This window comes from Amblyomma americanum, chromosome 6 (assembly GCF_052857255.1).
Source record: "Amblyomma americanum isolate KBUSLIRL-KWMA chromosome 6, ASM5285725v1, whole genome shotgun sequence".
Taxonomy (NCBI): Eukaryota; Metazoa; Arthropoda; class Arachnida; order Ixodida; family Ixodidae; genus Amblyomma; species Amblyomma americanum.
The window spans coordinates 167,796,706-167,812,713 of NC_135502.1; the positions used below are offsets into that span (position 1 = coordinate 167,796,706).

A 16,008-nucleotide genomic window follows, 5' to 3' on the forward strand; every position below is an offset into this window, starting at 1 on the left:
GACCCGCAGAAAACAGCCGCTATTGAACAGTTTCAACCGCCGGCCGATAAGAAAGCAGTGCGCAGATTTCTCGGACTATGCGCATATTACCGACGATTTGTGAAAAACTTTTCGCGCATCGCCGAGCCCCTGACCCAACTGACGAAGGCAGACGTGCCGTTTAAATGGGAAACGCCGCAAGCAGAAGCCTTCAAAGAACTTCAGCGTCGTTTACAGTCCCCACCGATCCTTGCGCATTTTGATGAAAACGCCGATACTGAAGTTCATACCGACGCAAGCAGCGTGGGACTAGGCGCCGTTCTCGTTCAAAAAAGTGACGGGCTGGAGAAGGTCATCGCATACGCTAGCCGTTCCCTTTCTAAGGCCGAGGCTAACTATTCGACCACTGAGAAGGAGTGCCTTGCCATCATCTGGGCTACGTCGAAATTCCGCCCCTACCTCTACGGACGACCATTCAAGGTTGTCAGCGATCACCACGCGCTGTGGTGGTTTGCCAGTCCATTCGAAAATTCCTCAAGAAGCACAACAGTACTGCACCCAGAGACAAAGCCAAACTAGCGATCATTCAAGGCCAAAAGTATGTTAAGAAAAGAAGAAATACTGCGCAAAAAATTTTTTCCAAGAACTCGGCAATTACAGGTAGGACAGAAATTGGCCGGTAGTTTCCAAACTTATCTTTATGTCCCGACTCGTGTAGGAGTAAACCAACTGCAGTTTTCAGGCGTTCCGGAATTTCGTCACCCTCCAAAAAAACCACTCAGTATACGAAGGAGAATACCTGACAGAGAATTAAAGCTCGTGCGAAGGATGTGTACTGGTATTCCGTCATATCTAGTCAGCTTGTTAGGGCGGAAACTGAAAATAATTGCTTCCAGTTCACGTTTCAAGATCCTAGGAAGAAAATCTGACGAAAAGAATCGAAAACAGAAAATTTATTAGAGTTCATACATCTGAGATAATTTACCAAATAATAATAATAATAATAATAATAATAATAATAATAATAATAATAATAATAATAATAATAATAATAATAATAATAATAATAATAATAATAATATTAATAATAATAATAATAATAATAATAATAATAATCAATCAATCAATCGAAAACAGAAAATTTATTAGAGTTCATACATCTGAGATAATTTACCAAATAATAATAATAATAATAATAATAATAATAATAATAATAATAATAATAATAATAATAATAATAATAATAATAATAATAATAATAATAATAATAATAATAATAATAATAATAATAATAATAAATCAATCAATCAATCAATCAATCTTTATTTTTCGGTGCCCAGGAACAACCCAAAGGTCTTGGTGCTGGTACACCATTCACACGCACAAAATGTAAATTTATTTCACTACAAAGGAAGACACTCAGGGGAGGTAATGCAGCAGTCAAGGCGATAGAAAAAAAAAGACATATAAACTAGGCGTGACAGCAAGCATGAAGCAAAAAAGCGAAAACAGCGGTAAATGAAAACAGCTAGAACAGGAAACAGACATATAAATAACTAATGAAACAATAAACAAAGAGAATGAACAACCGATAACAGCCAAGTACAGCATATAGCAAAATACAAACAAGAATAAAGCCAATACTAATATGAACGAATATGAAACCTCTGAAATACAAACTAGAAATACAATCATGCTCAATAAGAAACGTAATTAGTGAACGCGTTACAGACAATCAGGCGTGAGTAAACAGTATTAAAGAAATAATATTAATGACAACAAGTACACGTGATGAACAATTAAGGAGAGAAAAAAGCAATATAATACCAGTGCAAACGCACAAGTGTAGTAGACAAAATGCATGAAAGGGGAAGTTATGTATGAGAAAAAGAGTGCTCAAAGTGGAACGTCACGGACATCCAATATAAAGGAAGGGAGAGAATTATCGAATATATCTAGGTGAGGACAAAGAGAATTAAACAACTTTTGCATTCTGTCCAGAGGGGAGAGGGAGTGCAGGAGCGCAGAAACTTGGAATGGTCTGAATTCCCTTATGCTCTTTCGCGGTACACGGAAAAAGGATACGCGCTAGGAGCTGAGGGCATAGAATGTGACCATGGAGAAGTTTATACAAGAAAATTATATCTGCCCTCACGCGACGGCAGCTAAGAGAAGGAAGCTGCAGTGAGTTACTCCGTCTGGGACGAGAGCTGGAAGTTTTGCAAGAAAACCGATGTTGAAATATGCGTAAAAACTTTAGCTGAACTCTATCGATTTTTACACAGTTCGACTGGCAAGTGCCGTTCCAAACAACAGACGCATATTCCAAAATCGGCAAGCATATGGAGAGGTAGAGCTTTAAGAAAGGAAGTGGGGATCGAAACTCTCTCGAAAGCCTGCAGATGAAGCCGAGTGTACGCATAGCCCGTAGAGCAATGCGTTTTGTATGAGAGGAGAAGCTGAGGCTACGGTCGAAAAGTACGCCGAGGTCATTAATTTCATCAACCCTGGGCAGCGGCCTACCATTCACAGAATAAGAGTAGAGAAGACTGTGCGTTTTACGCGTAAATGAGACAACCTTGGTTTTAGATGAATTGAGAGTGAGCCCATTCTTCAAGCACCAATCAGAGAAGGCGGATATGTCAGATTGCAATGACAAGCAATCGTGAAGAGTATGTATTGCCTTGAACATTTTTATATCGCCCGCATAAAGGAGAAATGAGGAGTTTTTGACCACGGAGGAAACGTCATTGATAAAAACAGAGAACAGAAGCGGGCCTAATACCGATATTAATAATAATAATAATAATAATAATAATAATAATAATAATAATAATAATAATAATAATAATAATAATAATAATAATAATAATAATAATAATAATAATAATAATAATAATAATAATAATAGTAATAATAATAATAATAAAAATAATATTAATAATAATAATATTAATATTATTATTATTATTATTATTAAAACTTTATTGCCAACTTAATTCATCACAAAACTCAACAGGCCGTGTAAGCGACAAGCGGCTTGTAATACTTGGCCACGCAAGTTGGCGCGGCCATAAACAGGTTTTTATTGTATTTAAAATACAATAAACAAAATCGAAGTAATCTAAAAAGGGTTCTCTGATTCTGACAGGTAAAGTGAAAAAAGAGACTCGCGACAATTAATGTGAAACAAGAGACACTCCCGACATTTAAATCCTGTGGACACCTGTCAATCCAAACCCGGCGTGAAGGTTCAAATCAAACGATGTAGGTTTTTTAACATTGCTATACATACATAAAAAATTTCATCCCTTAAGTCACTGAACACTTTCGGCACGTATACACGCAACATATTGCCTCGCCATATCCGGTGCTTGATCGTGGAACACAAAAACGGGAGGCATAACGCAGCATACGCGGCGAAATGTGCTCAGGTTTAAAATAAGATTGTCAAAAATGTAGTGGTACAATTGTATGGGTAAAAAGTAAATAAAAATTAGGAAAAAGCAGGCACTTTAAAAATGTTATCCGATGAGCCAAATGACAAATTGTACGCTGCCCTGTTAAGAATACTTTTCAAAAGCGAATCAACACGGTTACGCAAAGACTTGGACAAAAAGCAAATACTGTATTGCGATAACGAAGTATACCGTATGCGCAAGTACATGCACAACCATTTTTTTTTCACTGGGAAGGGAACTATGCTTCTGCAGTGATAAAAAAAACCAAACGACACTCCTATGTGGATTACAAACATGTCCCAAATGAGTCTATAAAGAGTTGCTGGATTCAAATAATGCCCCTGTCACACGGCATTCCTAGAAGGCCTTTCCAGCAAAGGCCGCTCCTTTCTCCAAAGGACCGAAAGCTCAAAGAAGCAGCGACGTAGCTACACGGTGCAGCCCAAACGTGAAACAGTCGTTCAGGCTTAGCACCCGCTGCTGGGCTTGAGGCCGCTGAAGTGAGTATTCGGACACAAAAGTAGGGTATTCTGCTCATTTGTTGAGCCCGGAGAGTTTTTTATTTCTAATTGCTTCCTTGAAAGAACCGCAACATCTACTCTCATCACCAGCTGTAGGTTTTGTGTATTGCTTTGACCACCCTGGGCACTCTGTGTTGCTGCAACGCTTTTACTGTCTTCAAATCTGGCCATGAAATATAAACAATTGTATAAAAAGCACCGCCAGACATACCTTTCATATCTTTTAAAGATGTCTTCAAACATTGTTGGCTGAATCTGTGTTTTTTCATTGCTTTTACTTTTTGACGTAGGACGGCACGGCGATCGCAGGTTCCCGAAGGCCGCGCCTTTGGGCTCCAAAGGTCTCGGACGAGCGCCTTTGCCCCCAAGGCCCTTAGCGGCAAAAGCGCAACATTTGTGCCATGTAGCTGCACTCCTTAGGCCTTCGGATATAGGGTCCTGATTCCCAAAGGTCTTTGCGGTGCCCCTGTGACAGGGGTATAACACACCCAAGTATTTTTTTGAGGGGACGCACTATACTAGACAGCAACAACATGGTGAAGAGCGATTGCTATGGAGAAAAACTGGACAGTCAATCATCGTGGTCATCGAAGGATCTCTAAAACAGATAATTTTAGTCTTTCTGGAGTTCACTTTAAGAGAATTCATTGTAAACCATTACATCGCTTTATGGAAGTCATTTTGCAATGTTGTGATTGCTGCGTTATAGCAAAAATGACTAGAAAGAAGAGCTGTCATCAGCGTATTGGAGGAGTTTGCAATTGGATACGGTACGAGCTAAATCATTGAAAAATATGTTAAGAAACAGCGGAGAGAAAACGGAACCTTGTGGAATACCAGTGTGTATGGACACTGTTACTGAAATATTCTTTGTTTAATGCCACTATTTGTGATCGGTAAGAAAGATAGTTTGTGAGAACATCATGAAGCGGACCACGGAAACCTAGACAATGTAATTTATTTAATAGAATATCGCTAACTGTGTCAAAGGCTTTATTAGAATCGAGAAACAAAGCTACGCTGTACAGGCTATTGTCAATTGCGGTCTGTACGCCCGCATTCTTCCAAAAGTAAAAAGTAATAAAAAAATTACAAATATGAGTTATTTTTCAACGTCAATTGCAATACAGGGGAGACAGGCCGGTCTAAGCCTTTACATGGCTTGTTTGACCGTTCCTAAAAAAAATAAATGGCATTTGAAAATCACGAACGATGAGAATATAGACAAAGAACACAAAACTGAAAAGAGCATAAAGGCCCAGAATTTATTAACGCGAAACAAACTGCACAAATCCTAAAACTAACCTTATCATTCATTCTTTAATAATTCCCTCAGCTTGCCTCTAGAATTTCTCGTAAAGATCTCATTCTGCAATTCAAGAGCAACCGGATCATAAGCGCAACGCCAGGCCGCACCATACCTCGTGGTTGAACGAGGAACAACGCAACGGTTGTGTTTATAACTTGTCTCGTCGTGTAGTTTCCTGTTTAAATTCAGTGTACCAATAAAATTTAAGGATAACAGTATCACTGTACAATGATTTGATGTTTGGGAGCTGTAGTCCACGGAAGATATTTGCAGCTGAGAAAATAGGTGTGCTATAAGAACGTATTCAAGAATATTCTTTAAAGTGCACTTCATCCGGCATATCCTACAACCCGAGGAAAAGGCAAATATAGTAATACCATATCTTTACGTGCTGTACGCCAAAGCATTTACAATCGTTATTTAAACGTACAGGAACAAAACTTTTGATATTGAACTGCAGCCATGCCACTGACCTCAATTTACAGCAAACATTACCTAAGTGGTGATGCCAGGTTAAGCTACTGTCGAAGGATACTCCTAGATATTTAACACATTCCCCATATTCCACAGGTAGACATTTACAAGAAACATAGTTCGAAATATGTAAGTAAAAAGGTATGTTAAGAGCAGTTTTGTTTGGTGGAGAACGAAAAAATACGAGCTTTGTTTTTTGGGCGTTGACAGCCATTCCATTGTCAGCTCACCGGCGCATTCCATTTCAAATGTCACTTTGCCACACACCAGAGGCCATTTTCTAGGACAGATGCTTTGCAAGTAGCACTCTGTCATCAGCATATTGGAACAAAAATATTAAACATTGGAGATAAAATGTACCGCAGATGTAGTGCAGCATTCAGGGGTTGCTTACAACTTCAAACGCCCTTATCATCGGTATCAACCACTCGACAACAATTGCTGAGTAGTTTTTAAGAACGTGGTAAAAAGGAATCCCGAATCCATGGAATCCCGACAAATGCAGCTTGCTTAGCAAGATTTGATGGTTCAGGGAATCAAATGCCTTCGCTACATCTAAGAAGAGAGCACGCGGGAAAAGGTTCTGATGAAACGCTGTAAACAGTTCATCTGAAAATTCTTCGAGGGCAACAGTACCATGTCCAGAGACAGAGCGAAACTGGTGATCATTGAGGGCAGAAAATTTGATAAAAGAAGACATAGTGCAAAAATGAAAATTTTCAGAGACTTGGGCAGTCACTGGCAAGAAAAACTGGCCAGTAGTTTTCAATCTTATTTTTATTTCTTTCCTTGTGTAGGGTTAAACAACTGCACTTTTCAGGCGTTCAGGAATTTCTTCACCCTCCAACAAACCATTCAGCATGCAAATAATATCGGACAGAGTATTAAAGTTCCTGTAAAAGATGTGTTATGGTGTGTCATCATAGATTGTTACGGGAAAGAATATCTGTACAGTTATTTACACAAGCGAAGGAACCTGCTGCGAGAGGCACCGAGAACACAGCCAGAACTTCGTTGTCTTCGTCTCCTTCCCCTCGTTCAATCGCTCATTGTCGTCGTCGTCTACCCTCTTCAGGACCCCCGGCTGATGAAACGCCGGCTCGGCCTTAGGGTGGCGACCTATGAGCGTCGTGATAAGGTTTAAGGTGGCATACGTGGACGACGTCGATGGTGGGGCAAGAAGACGATGGCGAGGACGCAAGGAGAGCAATGTCATAGTTCACGTCGGTGACACAGCGCACCACACGGTAAGGGCCACGGTAGTGAGAAAGAAGCTTCTCGAAGAGACCGACGCTGCGAGGCGGCTACCAGAGAACGACGAGTGGTCCGCGGTTATATCCGACTGCCCGGTGACGGCGGTCGTAGGCGGACATCTGGAATCTTGACAGGCATGGAGCTGACTACGGGCTATTTGGCGCGCCAGCATTGCCTGGCGATGGCGTCCCGTGCATAAGCAGTGGTGGGGACTGAAGACGGCGGCATGAGTGTGTCCAAAGGCAAGCTGGGGTGCCTGCCAAACAAAAGGTAGAAAGGGGAATAGCCAGCTGTGTCGTGCCGTGAAGAGTTACACGCAAACGTCACATAAGGCAAAGCTGCGTCCCAATCTCGCTAGTCTGGCGAGACATACATTGCTAACATGTCGGTGAGCATGCGGTTGAACCTCACCGTAAGCCCGTTGGTTTTTGGATGGTAAGCTGTCGCGAGATGGTGCTGCACGGCACAAAAACGAAGAATTTCATTAACTTCTCTGGACAAAAATAACGACCGCGGTCGGTGCGCAGTTGACGAGGGGCGCAATACTGAAGAATGGCGTCTTGTAGAAGAAAGTTGGCAACATCGGTAGCGCAGCTGGTGTGACAAAGCACGCGTAATGACCTACCGAGTCGTATAATTAGTTGCGACAGCGATCCACTTGTTGCCGGAGACCGAAGTGGGAAAAGGGCCAGAAAGGTCGAGGCCAACACCGTGAAAAGGTTCCGGAGGTACGTCGATAGGTTGCAGAAGACCGGCAGGCAAAGTGGAGGGCCTTATCAGACGTTGACACAGGTCGCAAGCGGCAGCATAACGCTTGACGGAACGATACAGACCACGCAAAAAGACGCGGTGCCGCACCCGAGCATACGTGCGGGACACGCCAAGGTGGCCGGCTGTCGTCAGGTCGGGCAATTCTTCAAGGACAGAAAGCGTAGATGTTGGGGTATGATCAGCAGCAGCGGAGGACGATCGGAGCGTAGGTTGGGGAGATACAAAATGCCATTCTGGAGCACATAAAATTCCAGAGACGGAGATCGGTTTGCAGAGCGCAGGCCATCAAAGATAGGTCGTAAAGATGAGTCATGGCGCTGTTCGTTGGCGATATCGGTGATGTGAGAGATAGCTAAGAGGAAGAGCAGGGATTCGGCGTCTTCTAGGTGAGGTGGCTCTACAGGGTATCTGCTACATACGTCTGGTTCTCTCGTTTATTGGAGACACACTGAGGCTACATGGGTATGTTCGCAAGAGACAGGACCATGCTCTCGGCGCATACGCGGGTGCTCGGATCTCTGGCGCTGTGTCTTGCATTGCCGAAACCGAAACTATCACACACCACACTGGAAAACGAAACTCACGAACACCACACGTCCCTCCCCACTCAGTGTGTTGCCACCGATCTTCGTAACGGTCTGAGGACGGCGGCGTCTCGGCGGCCTATGTGGTGGCCCTTGTAGTGCATCATCGGATGGGAGTGGCCCGGGCATGCCGCAGCCCGCTCAAGCCCTTGTAGTGAGCGCCTCTTGCTGATCGTCAGTCTGGATGTCTGGGGGGAACAGCGGAAGGAGCGACGACTGGAGGCGATTGCTCGGTGACTCTGCTACGTCTGCGTTGTCGTGCGTTGCTTGCTGCCTCGTAGTATGGATGTGGTTTTTGTGTCGCCGCACGACACCTCTGTCCGTGCTGACCAACCAAGACCAGCGACCGACTTGTTTGATGACGCTGCCTTTCATCCACGCTGGGTTGCTTGTGAAGTTCTTTACATTGGCGATGTGGTTTTAAAGACGTATTCTGTTTCCGCAGAGAAGAAATACGGTCCGTTGTCGGTTACTATTTTCGTTGGTACGCTAAAGGTTGCAAAAAGGTTTCTGCACTCCCTAATTAGGTACTTAGACTGTATGCTCGCCATTTGTCGTACTTCAAGCCATTTGGTGAATGAGTCGACGACAAGCAAGAACATGTAGTCCTCTATGGGACCTGCGAAGTCCATGTGAATTGTCTTTAATGGATGCGTTGTTCTTGGCCATTCTGGAAGCAGTGCTTTCGCCGGTGCCCTGCGGTTTTCCTGGCACGGCCTGCATTCCCGAAATGCCTGTTTTATGTCTTTGTGGAGACTAGGCCACCAAAGGTAAGCGTTTGAATAGGCCTTCATTGCGACGATGGCTGTGTCCTGAGCGAATGATCTTTAGAGCCTCGGGGCGTGCTGCGAGCGGAATTATCACTCGGGAGCACCTGAGTAAGCACCCGTGGAGAGTTGACAGCTCAGGCGCTAGCTTCAAATAAGACCGGAAGTCATCGCCTTCTAGTGCTTGCAAATTTCCCTGCTGGGTTGCTTCAAAAACTGCTGACAGAATATTGTCTTCGCGTGTTAGCTCTGCCATGCGTTGGGACGAGAGTTTGGGATCAGTCGCACATTCTAGCATCAGCACGTCGCCAGGAGATGGTCCGTTATCATCTCCTTGTAGCGGAAGTCTGCATAACGCATCTGCGTTCTTGCTGCGACTGCCTTGTCTGTAAACAAGGTCGTAGTCGTGAGCGGACAGCGTAAGGCACTATCTCGTCATGCGAGGTGATAGGACCTGCGGAAGTGGCTTTTCCGTCCCCAGGTTGCTCAGTAATGGCTGGTGATCAGTGAATGCTGTCACGTGTCTTCCGGCTATATATTTCTGGCAGTGATCAACAGCAATTATTACTTCAACTTCTTCTCCATCCAGTTGTACTTAATTCCGTTCAGCTTTACCTAGCGTTAGTTATGCAAAAGCAATGGGCGCGTCTCTTCCGTTCTCGTCAATCAGCGACAACACAGCGCGAACGCCACAGGGCGAAGCGTCGCATGGTAGAAGAGGATTGCATTCGTCATAGTGAGCAAGCATTGTGCAGTGCCGAATTACCTTTTTAGCTCTTCGAATGCCCTGTGGTGCTCCTTTCTCCATATCCATTGTGTTTCCTTGTGCAAAAGCATGTACAGTGGTGAGGCCACTGTCGCTCTGTCCTTAAGGAAACGGTCAGAGAATGCAAGCAACCACAAGAATGCCTGGGGCTCCACTTTAGTTTTCGGCACTAATACATTCATGATGGCCTTAAACTTCGCTCCAGTTGTATGCACACCTTTAACATCAATGCGGTGTCCTACGTACTCCACAGTGTTGGCCCAAAGCCGACACTTGTCATTCTGAAGGCGCAGACCAATATCATTCAATTTTTACAGCACTTGGTCTAACCTTTAATTGTGTCGCTGTGGCGTTTCTCCGCAGACAATTACGTCGTCAAGGTATACGCTGGTGCCAGAAACTCCAGCGAGCGTTGTCTCCATGATCCGCTGGAATACCGCCGGTACTGCAGATATTCCGAATGGAAGTCTTTTGACTGCGTACAGTCCATCAATGGTGTTCACGGTCAACACCCTTGCTGTGGCTTCAGTGACTGGAAGTTGCTGATAAGCTTGAAACAGACCAAGTATTGAGAAGTGTTCCTCCTCTGAGAGTAGCCAGTACCTCCTGATATGCTTGGGTATCGGGACCGAGGTCTTCACCGCATGACGATGAACTCTGCAGACGACGGAGGGAAGCCTTCAGGAGGGTTGGTAAACTTGAAGGTTTATTTACATATTTACAACAGAAGCAGGGAGACCCAAAAGTCAGAGGTGGAGTCTCTTGAAACCAGCCAAACCGCGGCTTAAATACAGTGGATATTCCTTACGCACCTAGCTAGGGAAACCGGTGGCTGATCAAGCATCCAATGGGAAGACACACTCTTCATAGTCTCTTCCCTAACCCCGTGACCGCTCCGCCCCCACAAACAAGTGCACAGGCGATGAGGAATCCTGGCGCCTTGAGTTCCTGGAATCCTGTTTCCGACCGGTTGAGCAGGTTCGCAAGGTCGTAGGCTTAGCAGGCGGTGACCCCCTCCGTGGGAAAGAGGCGTCCTGGAATGTGTTTCCCGACGGGTTGATCATGTGCACAAGGTCGCTGGCTTAGCAGGTGGTGACGCTCTCCGTGTAAAGATGCGTCCTGACGCCCCCGGGCATTCCCGAGGGTAAGATGAATCAGCCGTGTCCGCCCCCGCTTTGTCTGGCCGCACGTGCAAGCGAGCGAGGCGGGCTCGGCGCCTTTGTTCGCGTCTTTCTGCCGGTCCACGTGAGGGCACAGTTTGGGAGCAATGCCGCATTCCATACTCCGGACGACCGGATGAGAGGCCTTTCGTCACAGCTCACAGTCGCCAGGAGCCGTTCCTAATCCTCTTCTCAGGACGACAGCACCTTTGGGTCAAGCATAGTTCGATGGCGCCTGCCGGCCTCGTCTGTTCCCGCTGTCGGGGCCTCCGATCATAACACTCCTCAGTGGTTGGAAGGGGGCAGGCTGCTTTCACGGATGCGGCATTTACCGTTCTTCTGTAGATCCCCCACAGCCTCAACAACCCTGACTTTTTCCTAACCAACACCAAGGGTGTCGCCCAATCAGCATGTTGAACTGGCTGTAGAATGCCCTGTTGCTCCAACCGATCCAACTCTTATTTAATAGCTGTTCTGAGCGCAAGGGGAACCGGTGGATCCTTCCAAAACGTGTTGTCACGTTTGAGTCTAGCTCAATGTGAACTGGTGGTGCCGCGTAGCTTAAGACGTCTTCGTCAAAAGCACTTGAATGCTTTTCTAGCAGGAAGCGCAGCACAGTGCTCTCGTTGCGCATCGCGTCTTGCGCTTGGTTTCCGCGTTGCAGACGGATGTTCAGTGCACTGAACCAGTTACGGCCCACAATGTTGCACCCGATGCCATCCATGGCATGCAGCGTGTGGGCTCTTCCTTAAATGCCTCCGCGCACGGGTTTAGTACATAGCCCAAGAGTGCGCATCCTTACTTGCCCTGGGGGCGTGAGAAGAGAGAGACCCACTGCGTGGTTCGAGCACCGAGCCGAAAGGGGTCCGGTCTGCTCTTGCCGCGCTCGTGCGCTCTCAATCCCGGAGAACTAGCACGTTCGCAGTACACGTATTTATTGTACAGACAACACCAACACAAGCACTGTGTGGTACTCCTTCAACTACTGCGCACCTGGCGTCCACCGCCGCCCGACTGCGGGCCGCAGCGGATGCGCGCGCGGACACGGGTTGGCGCGCGCAGACCGGTGCGGCAGGAAAACTGGTGCGAGCCGCGGCTGCCTCAGGCCAGCGGCGGCTGTTTCTCGGCGGGCTTCGCCGGGCGCTCGCAGGTTCCGCAAGGGCGGTGCGCGAGGCTCTCGGCGTGTGATGTTAGGGGCCTGTACGACAAGGCACGCGAATGAACGTCGGCAAAAGGCCTCGGGGGCAGCGAATAACGGTCGTTCACGTACCTTGCCGCTTGTGACCGGCCCGTGTTCCGCCCTCGTCGCCCGCCTGTCTCCCCTCAGCCCCCGCGACCGGCCCCGGAGCAAGCACAGCTTTGCGGCTACGTCACGCCCCCGCGGCCCAATCAGAGGAGAAGGTAGCACGACACCGCAGAGCACAGCCGGGATCCCCGCGCGACCGGAGGGTTCAGCGGGGGTCAGACAGCATCCAGAGCCGTACCAGGCCTTCGTTAGCGGACGAGATTTCGCAGGAGTCGAAAAGGAACAGCACAGGCTGCCCTCGAGACAGCGCGAATCCCCACAAGCGGGAGAATGTAATCCTTTGTCTTGTGCCGCCGCGGTGGCTCGGTGGTTATGGCGCTCGGCTGCCGATCAGAAAGACGCGGGTTCGATCGCGGCCGCGGCAGTCGAATTTCGATGGAGGCGAAATTCTAGAGGCCCGTGCGATGTCAGTGCACGTTAAAGAACCACAGGTGGTCGAAATTTCTGGACCTCTTATGGCGTCGCTCATAGCCTGAATCGCTTTGGGACGTTAAACTGCCATAAACCATTAATACTTGCCTTGAGGCGAACTTTTACTTTCGTAGTGCCAACGAGGCTTAAGTGCTCTCCTGACCACGTATGAAGGTTCAAGTCAGACTTAGCTAACGGTGGAGGTTTTGTAGGCCATGCCCGCTCGTAGGCCCCCCTAGGGATAAGAGAATATGATGCATCAGAGTCAATCTCGAACTCCAGCACCTTGCCGTTGACGCGAAGCGATACCATGTACTTTGGGCACGCCTATAGGCTTTTTACAGCGTACAGGTCCCGTGCTGACCCCTGTAGCGGCTGTTGCATGTTTGTATTGTGGTTTGCAGGCTTAGGCTAGATTTGAAGCATAGCAGTTCCGCGTTGCTTTTTGCTTGCGAGAGAAGCTCTTTCTATATGCCCGATCTCTTTGCTAAAGTTGCATGCAGCATTCCGGAACTGGCATCGCGCCTTGCGGGGAGTATGCTGTTCTTCCTTTGCGTCTTCTTTCCCGTGGTTTCTATTGTGCACCTCTAGATTTTGTTTTCAGCTTTATACTCTGTTGCTTAAGGCCCGCGCTCTCCGCCCTCTCGGCGAGGTCGAAGGCCGTCTGGAATGTCAGCTCTCTTTCGGCGAACAGACGCTGTTGAACGGGCTCATTTCGGATGCCGCAAACGAAACGGTCGCGTAACATGATATCGAGGGGGAGTGCGTTGCTGACGGCGGCCGTCGTCGCCCCCGCCGCCGCCTCCGTGACGGACGATGCTTCGACGCCGAACTTACAATCCGCGGCGAGTTTTCGTAGAGCAGCTACGTAAGAAACATAAGACTCGCCTGGTTGCTGGTCCCGTCTCTGGAATTTTCAGCAACAGTAGAGCTCTGATGGACGTGGGTCATAATGCGTTTGCGAAAAGATTGACAAAAACAAACTGGATGGCTAAGCGTGCAGGCCTCAAGGACGGTGTCTATTTTGTTGACAACCTGACTGTCTTGAATAAGAAACTGCTGTGGCTTGCAAAATCCGCCGCCAAAGAAAAAAGGTACGAATTTGTCTGGACAAAGGAAGGGGAGGTCTACGTTCGAAAGGAAGCAGGGGCAAAGGCCATCAGGATTGGGTGCGAGGAAGACTTGGCTAAGCTAGTGTAGTCTGATCTCGCATACGCACTTTATACGAAGATCCGCTTTTTGTCACCATGCCCTACTACAATACTAATACATTTAAAGACTTGCTCACTAATGCTAGCTACTCTGTAGATAAGTCTTTATCTATCTATCATTTAAACGCTCAGAGTTTGAAAAATAAAATGGAGCACATCAAAGGCGAAATAGAAACCTTATCGCACAAATTTGATTTCCTACCGTTTACGGAAACTTGGTTTAGCTGTCAGGAGGATGTTATCCCCCTGGCAGGGTATGAAAACGTATCTCAGTTCAGGGTAAATAATCGAGGAGGGGGAGTATCCCTGTTCATAAAGAGGCGCCTGCATTTTGACGTACTGGACAACTATTCACTGGTGACTGACAATTTTGAAGTTGTTACCACCCGGTATTATAATATAGCTATAATGGTGGTGTATCGTCCCCCTCACAGTGATGTGGATGTGTTTTTCCAGTTTGTTGAACCTTTTTTGGAATTTACCAGTCAACAAAAAATGCACGTTGTATTACTAGGTGACCTGAATATTAATATCATGAATGTTAATCCAACACAAATCAGATTAATGGAAATGATGTTATCTTATGGCTGTGACAACATCATTGATGCGCCCACTCGAATAAGTTGTCAATCGGAAACCTTACTCGATGTATGTTTCACAGACTTTTCACCCTGCAATACCAATTCTGGTGTTTTCTCTTCGGGAATAAGCGATCACCTTCCCTTTTTTGCACTTTTTTCATGTGCGAAGGTACCAGATACTTCTGTCTTTATACGCAAGACATTTGACCAAAAGAACATTGATAAATTTTGTTTACTTCTGTCTGAAACTGGCATGGATGAAGTATTAAAAAGTGAAAACCCATCTGCCGCGTATAACATCTTCCTTGAGAATACACTGGATGCGTTCGACAAAGCCTTTCCAGTTGTAGAAGTCAGGAAATGTAGGAAAGCAAGAAAAGAGTGGATCTCTGGTGACCTTCTGAAGCGTACTAAACAAAAAAATGCCTTATTTGCACGATTTCTTGACACTCGCAATCAAGACGATTTTAAGGAATTTAAAAAGTTTCGAAATAAACTAAACCTTGACTTAAAAAAGGGAAAGTCGCTTTTTTATCGCCTAAAGTTTTCATCAATGCAAAACACTAGATCACTGTGGCAAAGCATTAATAAACTCATTGGAAAGAAGCAGCACGCTCTTCCTTCGGAAATGCAAATCAATGGAGTAATATATAGCGGTGTCTCTCTCGCCAATAAGCTGAATGCCCATTTTTTAAATGTAGGAAATTGTACTTCGTATAATCTTCCCTTAGCTGTAAAATCAGTCGGTTCCTTTTTGGTCCCAGCTTGTGAACATTCAATATTTTTATCCCCCACTTCTGAATATGAAATTCTTTCCATTATAAACTCATTTCGTAATACATGCTCTCCTGGCCCAGACGGCATTACTGCACTCACAATAAAAGCTGCTGCTAAGATTATTGCCCTTCCTCTTGCGCATATTTGTAATCAAATGCTTCTTACAGGAGAGTTCCCGGATAAAATGAAGTCTGCCCGTGTTACAGTAATTTTCAAAGGAGGCAACGAAAATGATCCCAATAACTACTGTCCGATATCTATACTGCCTTTGTTCTCCAAAGTTGCTGAGCGAGTGATCTTCACGAGGGTATACAAATTCCTGCATTCCAACAATATCATCTGCAAGGAGCAATACGGATTTCAGCCCGGAAAATCCACGCAGGCAGCTCTGCTCGAGATAAAAAACAGTCTGATCCATAATATCGAACATGAGCTCTACACTGTCGGTGTCTTCCTTGACTTCTCCAAAGCCTTCGATTCCATCAAGCACGACATACTACTTCATAAGTTATACACGTATGGTATCCGCGGAACACCTCACAGGTTACTACAAAGCTATTTGTCAAATCGCACTCAGTTCACGCGACTAAATGATGCCATATCCGACGCAGAATTAATCAAATTTGGCGTTCCTCAAGGATCCATACTGCGGCCCCTTCTTTTTACACTATACATC

General features: G+C 46.0%; 1 protein-coding gene across 4 annotated transcripts in view; it reads left to right on the forward strand.

Annotated features, from left to right (window-relative positions):
* The window catches only part of LOC144094166 (uncharacterized), a 144,452-nt gene that overhangs the window by 69,109 nt on the left and 59,335 nt on the right, over positions 1–16,008 (forward strand). The window contains exon 2 of one of the 4 annotated variants that reach the window (XM_077628083.1): positions 4,252–4,504. The exons of the other annotated variants lie outside the window; for them this stretch is intronic. Within the exon in view, the coding sequence (XP_077484209.1) occupies positions 4,252–4,381 (130 nt within the window). The 3' untranslated portion in view covers positions 4,382–4,504. Of the gene's footprint in view, positions 1–4,251; positions 4,505–16,008 lie in introns of those variants that run through there. 4 annotated transcript variants of the gene reach the window in all.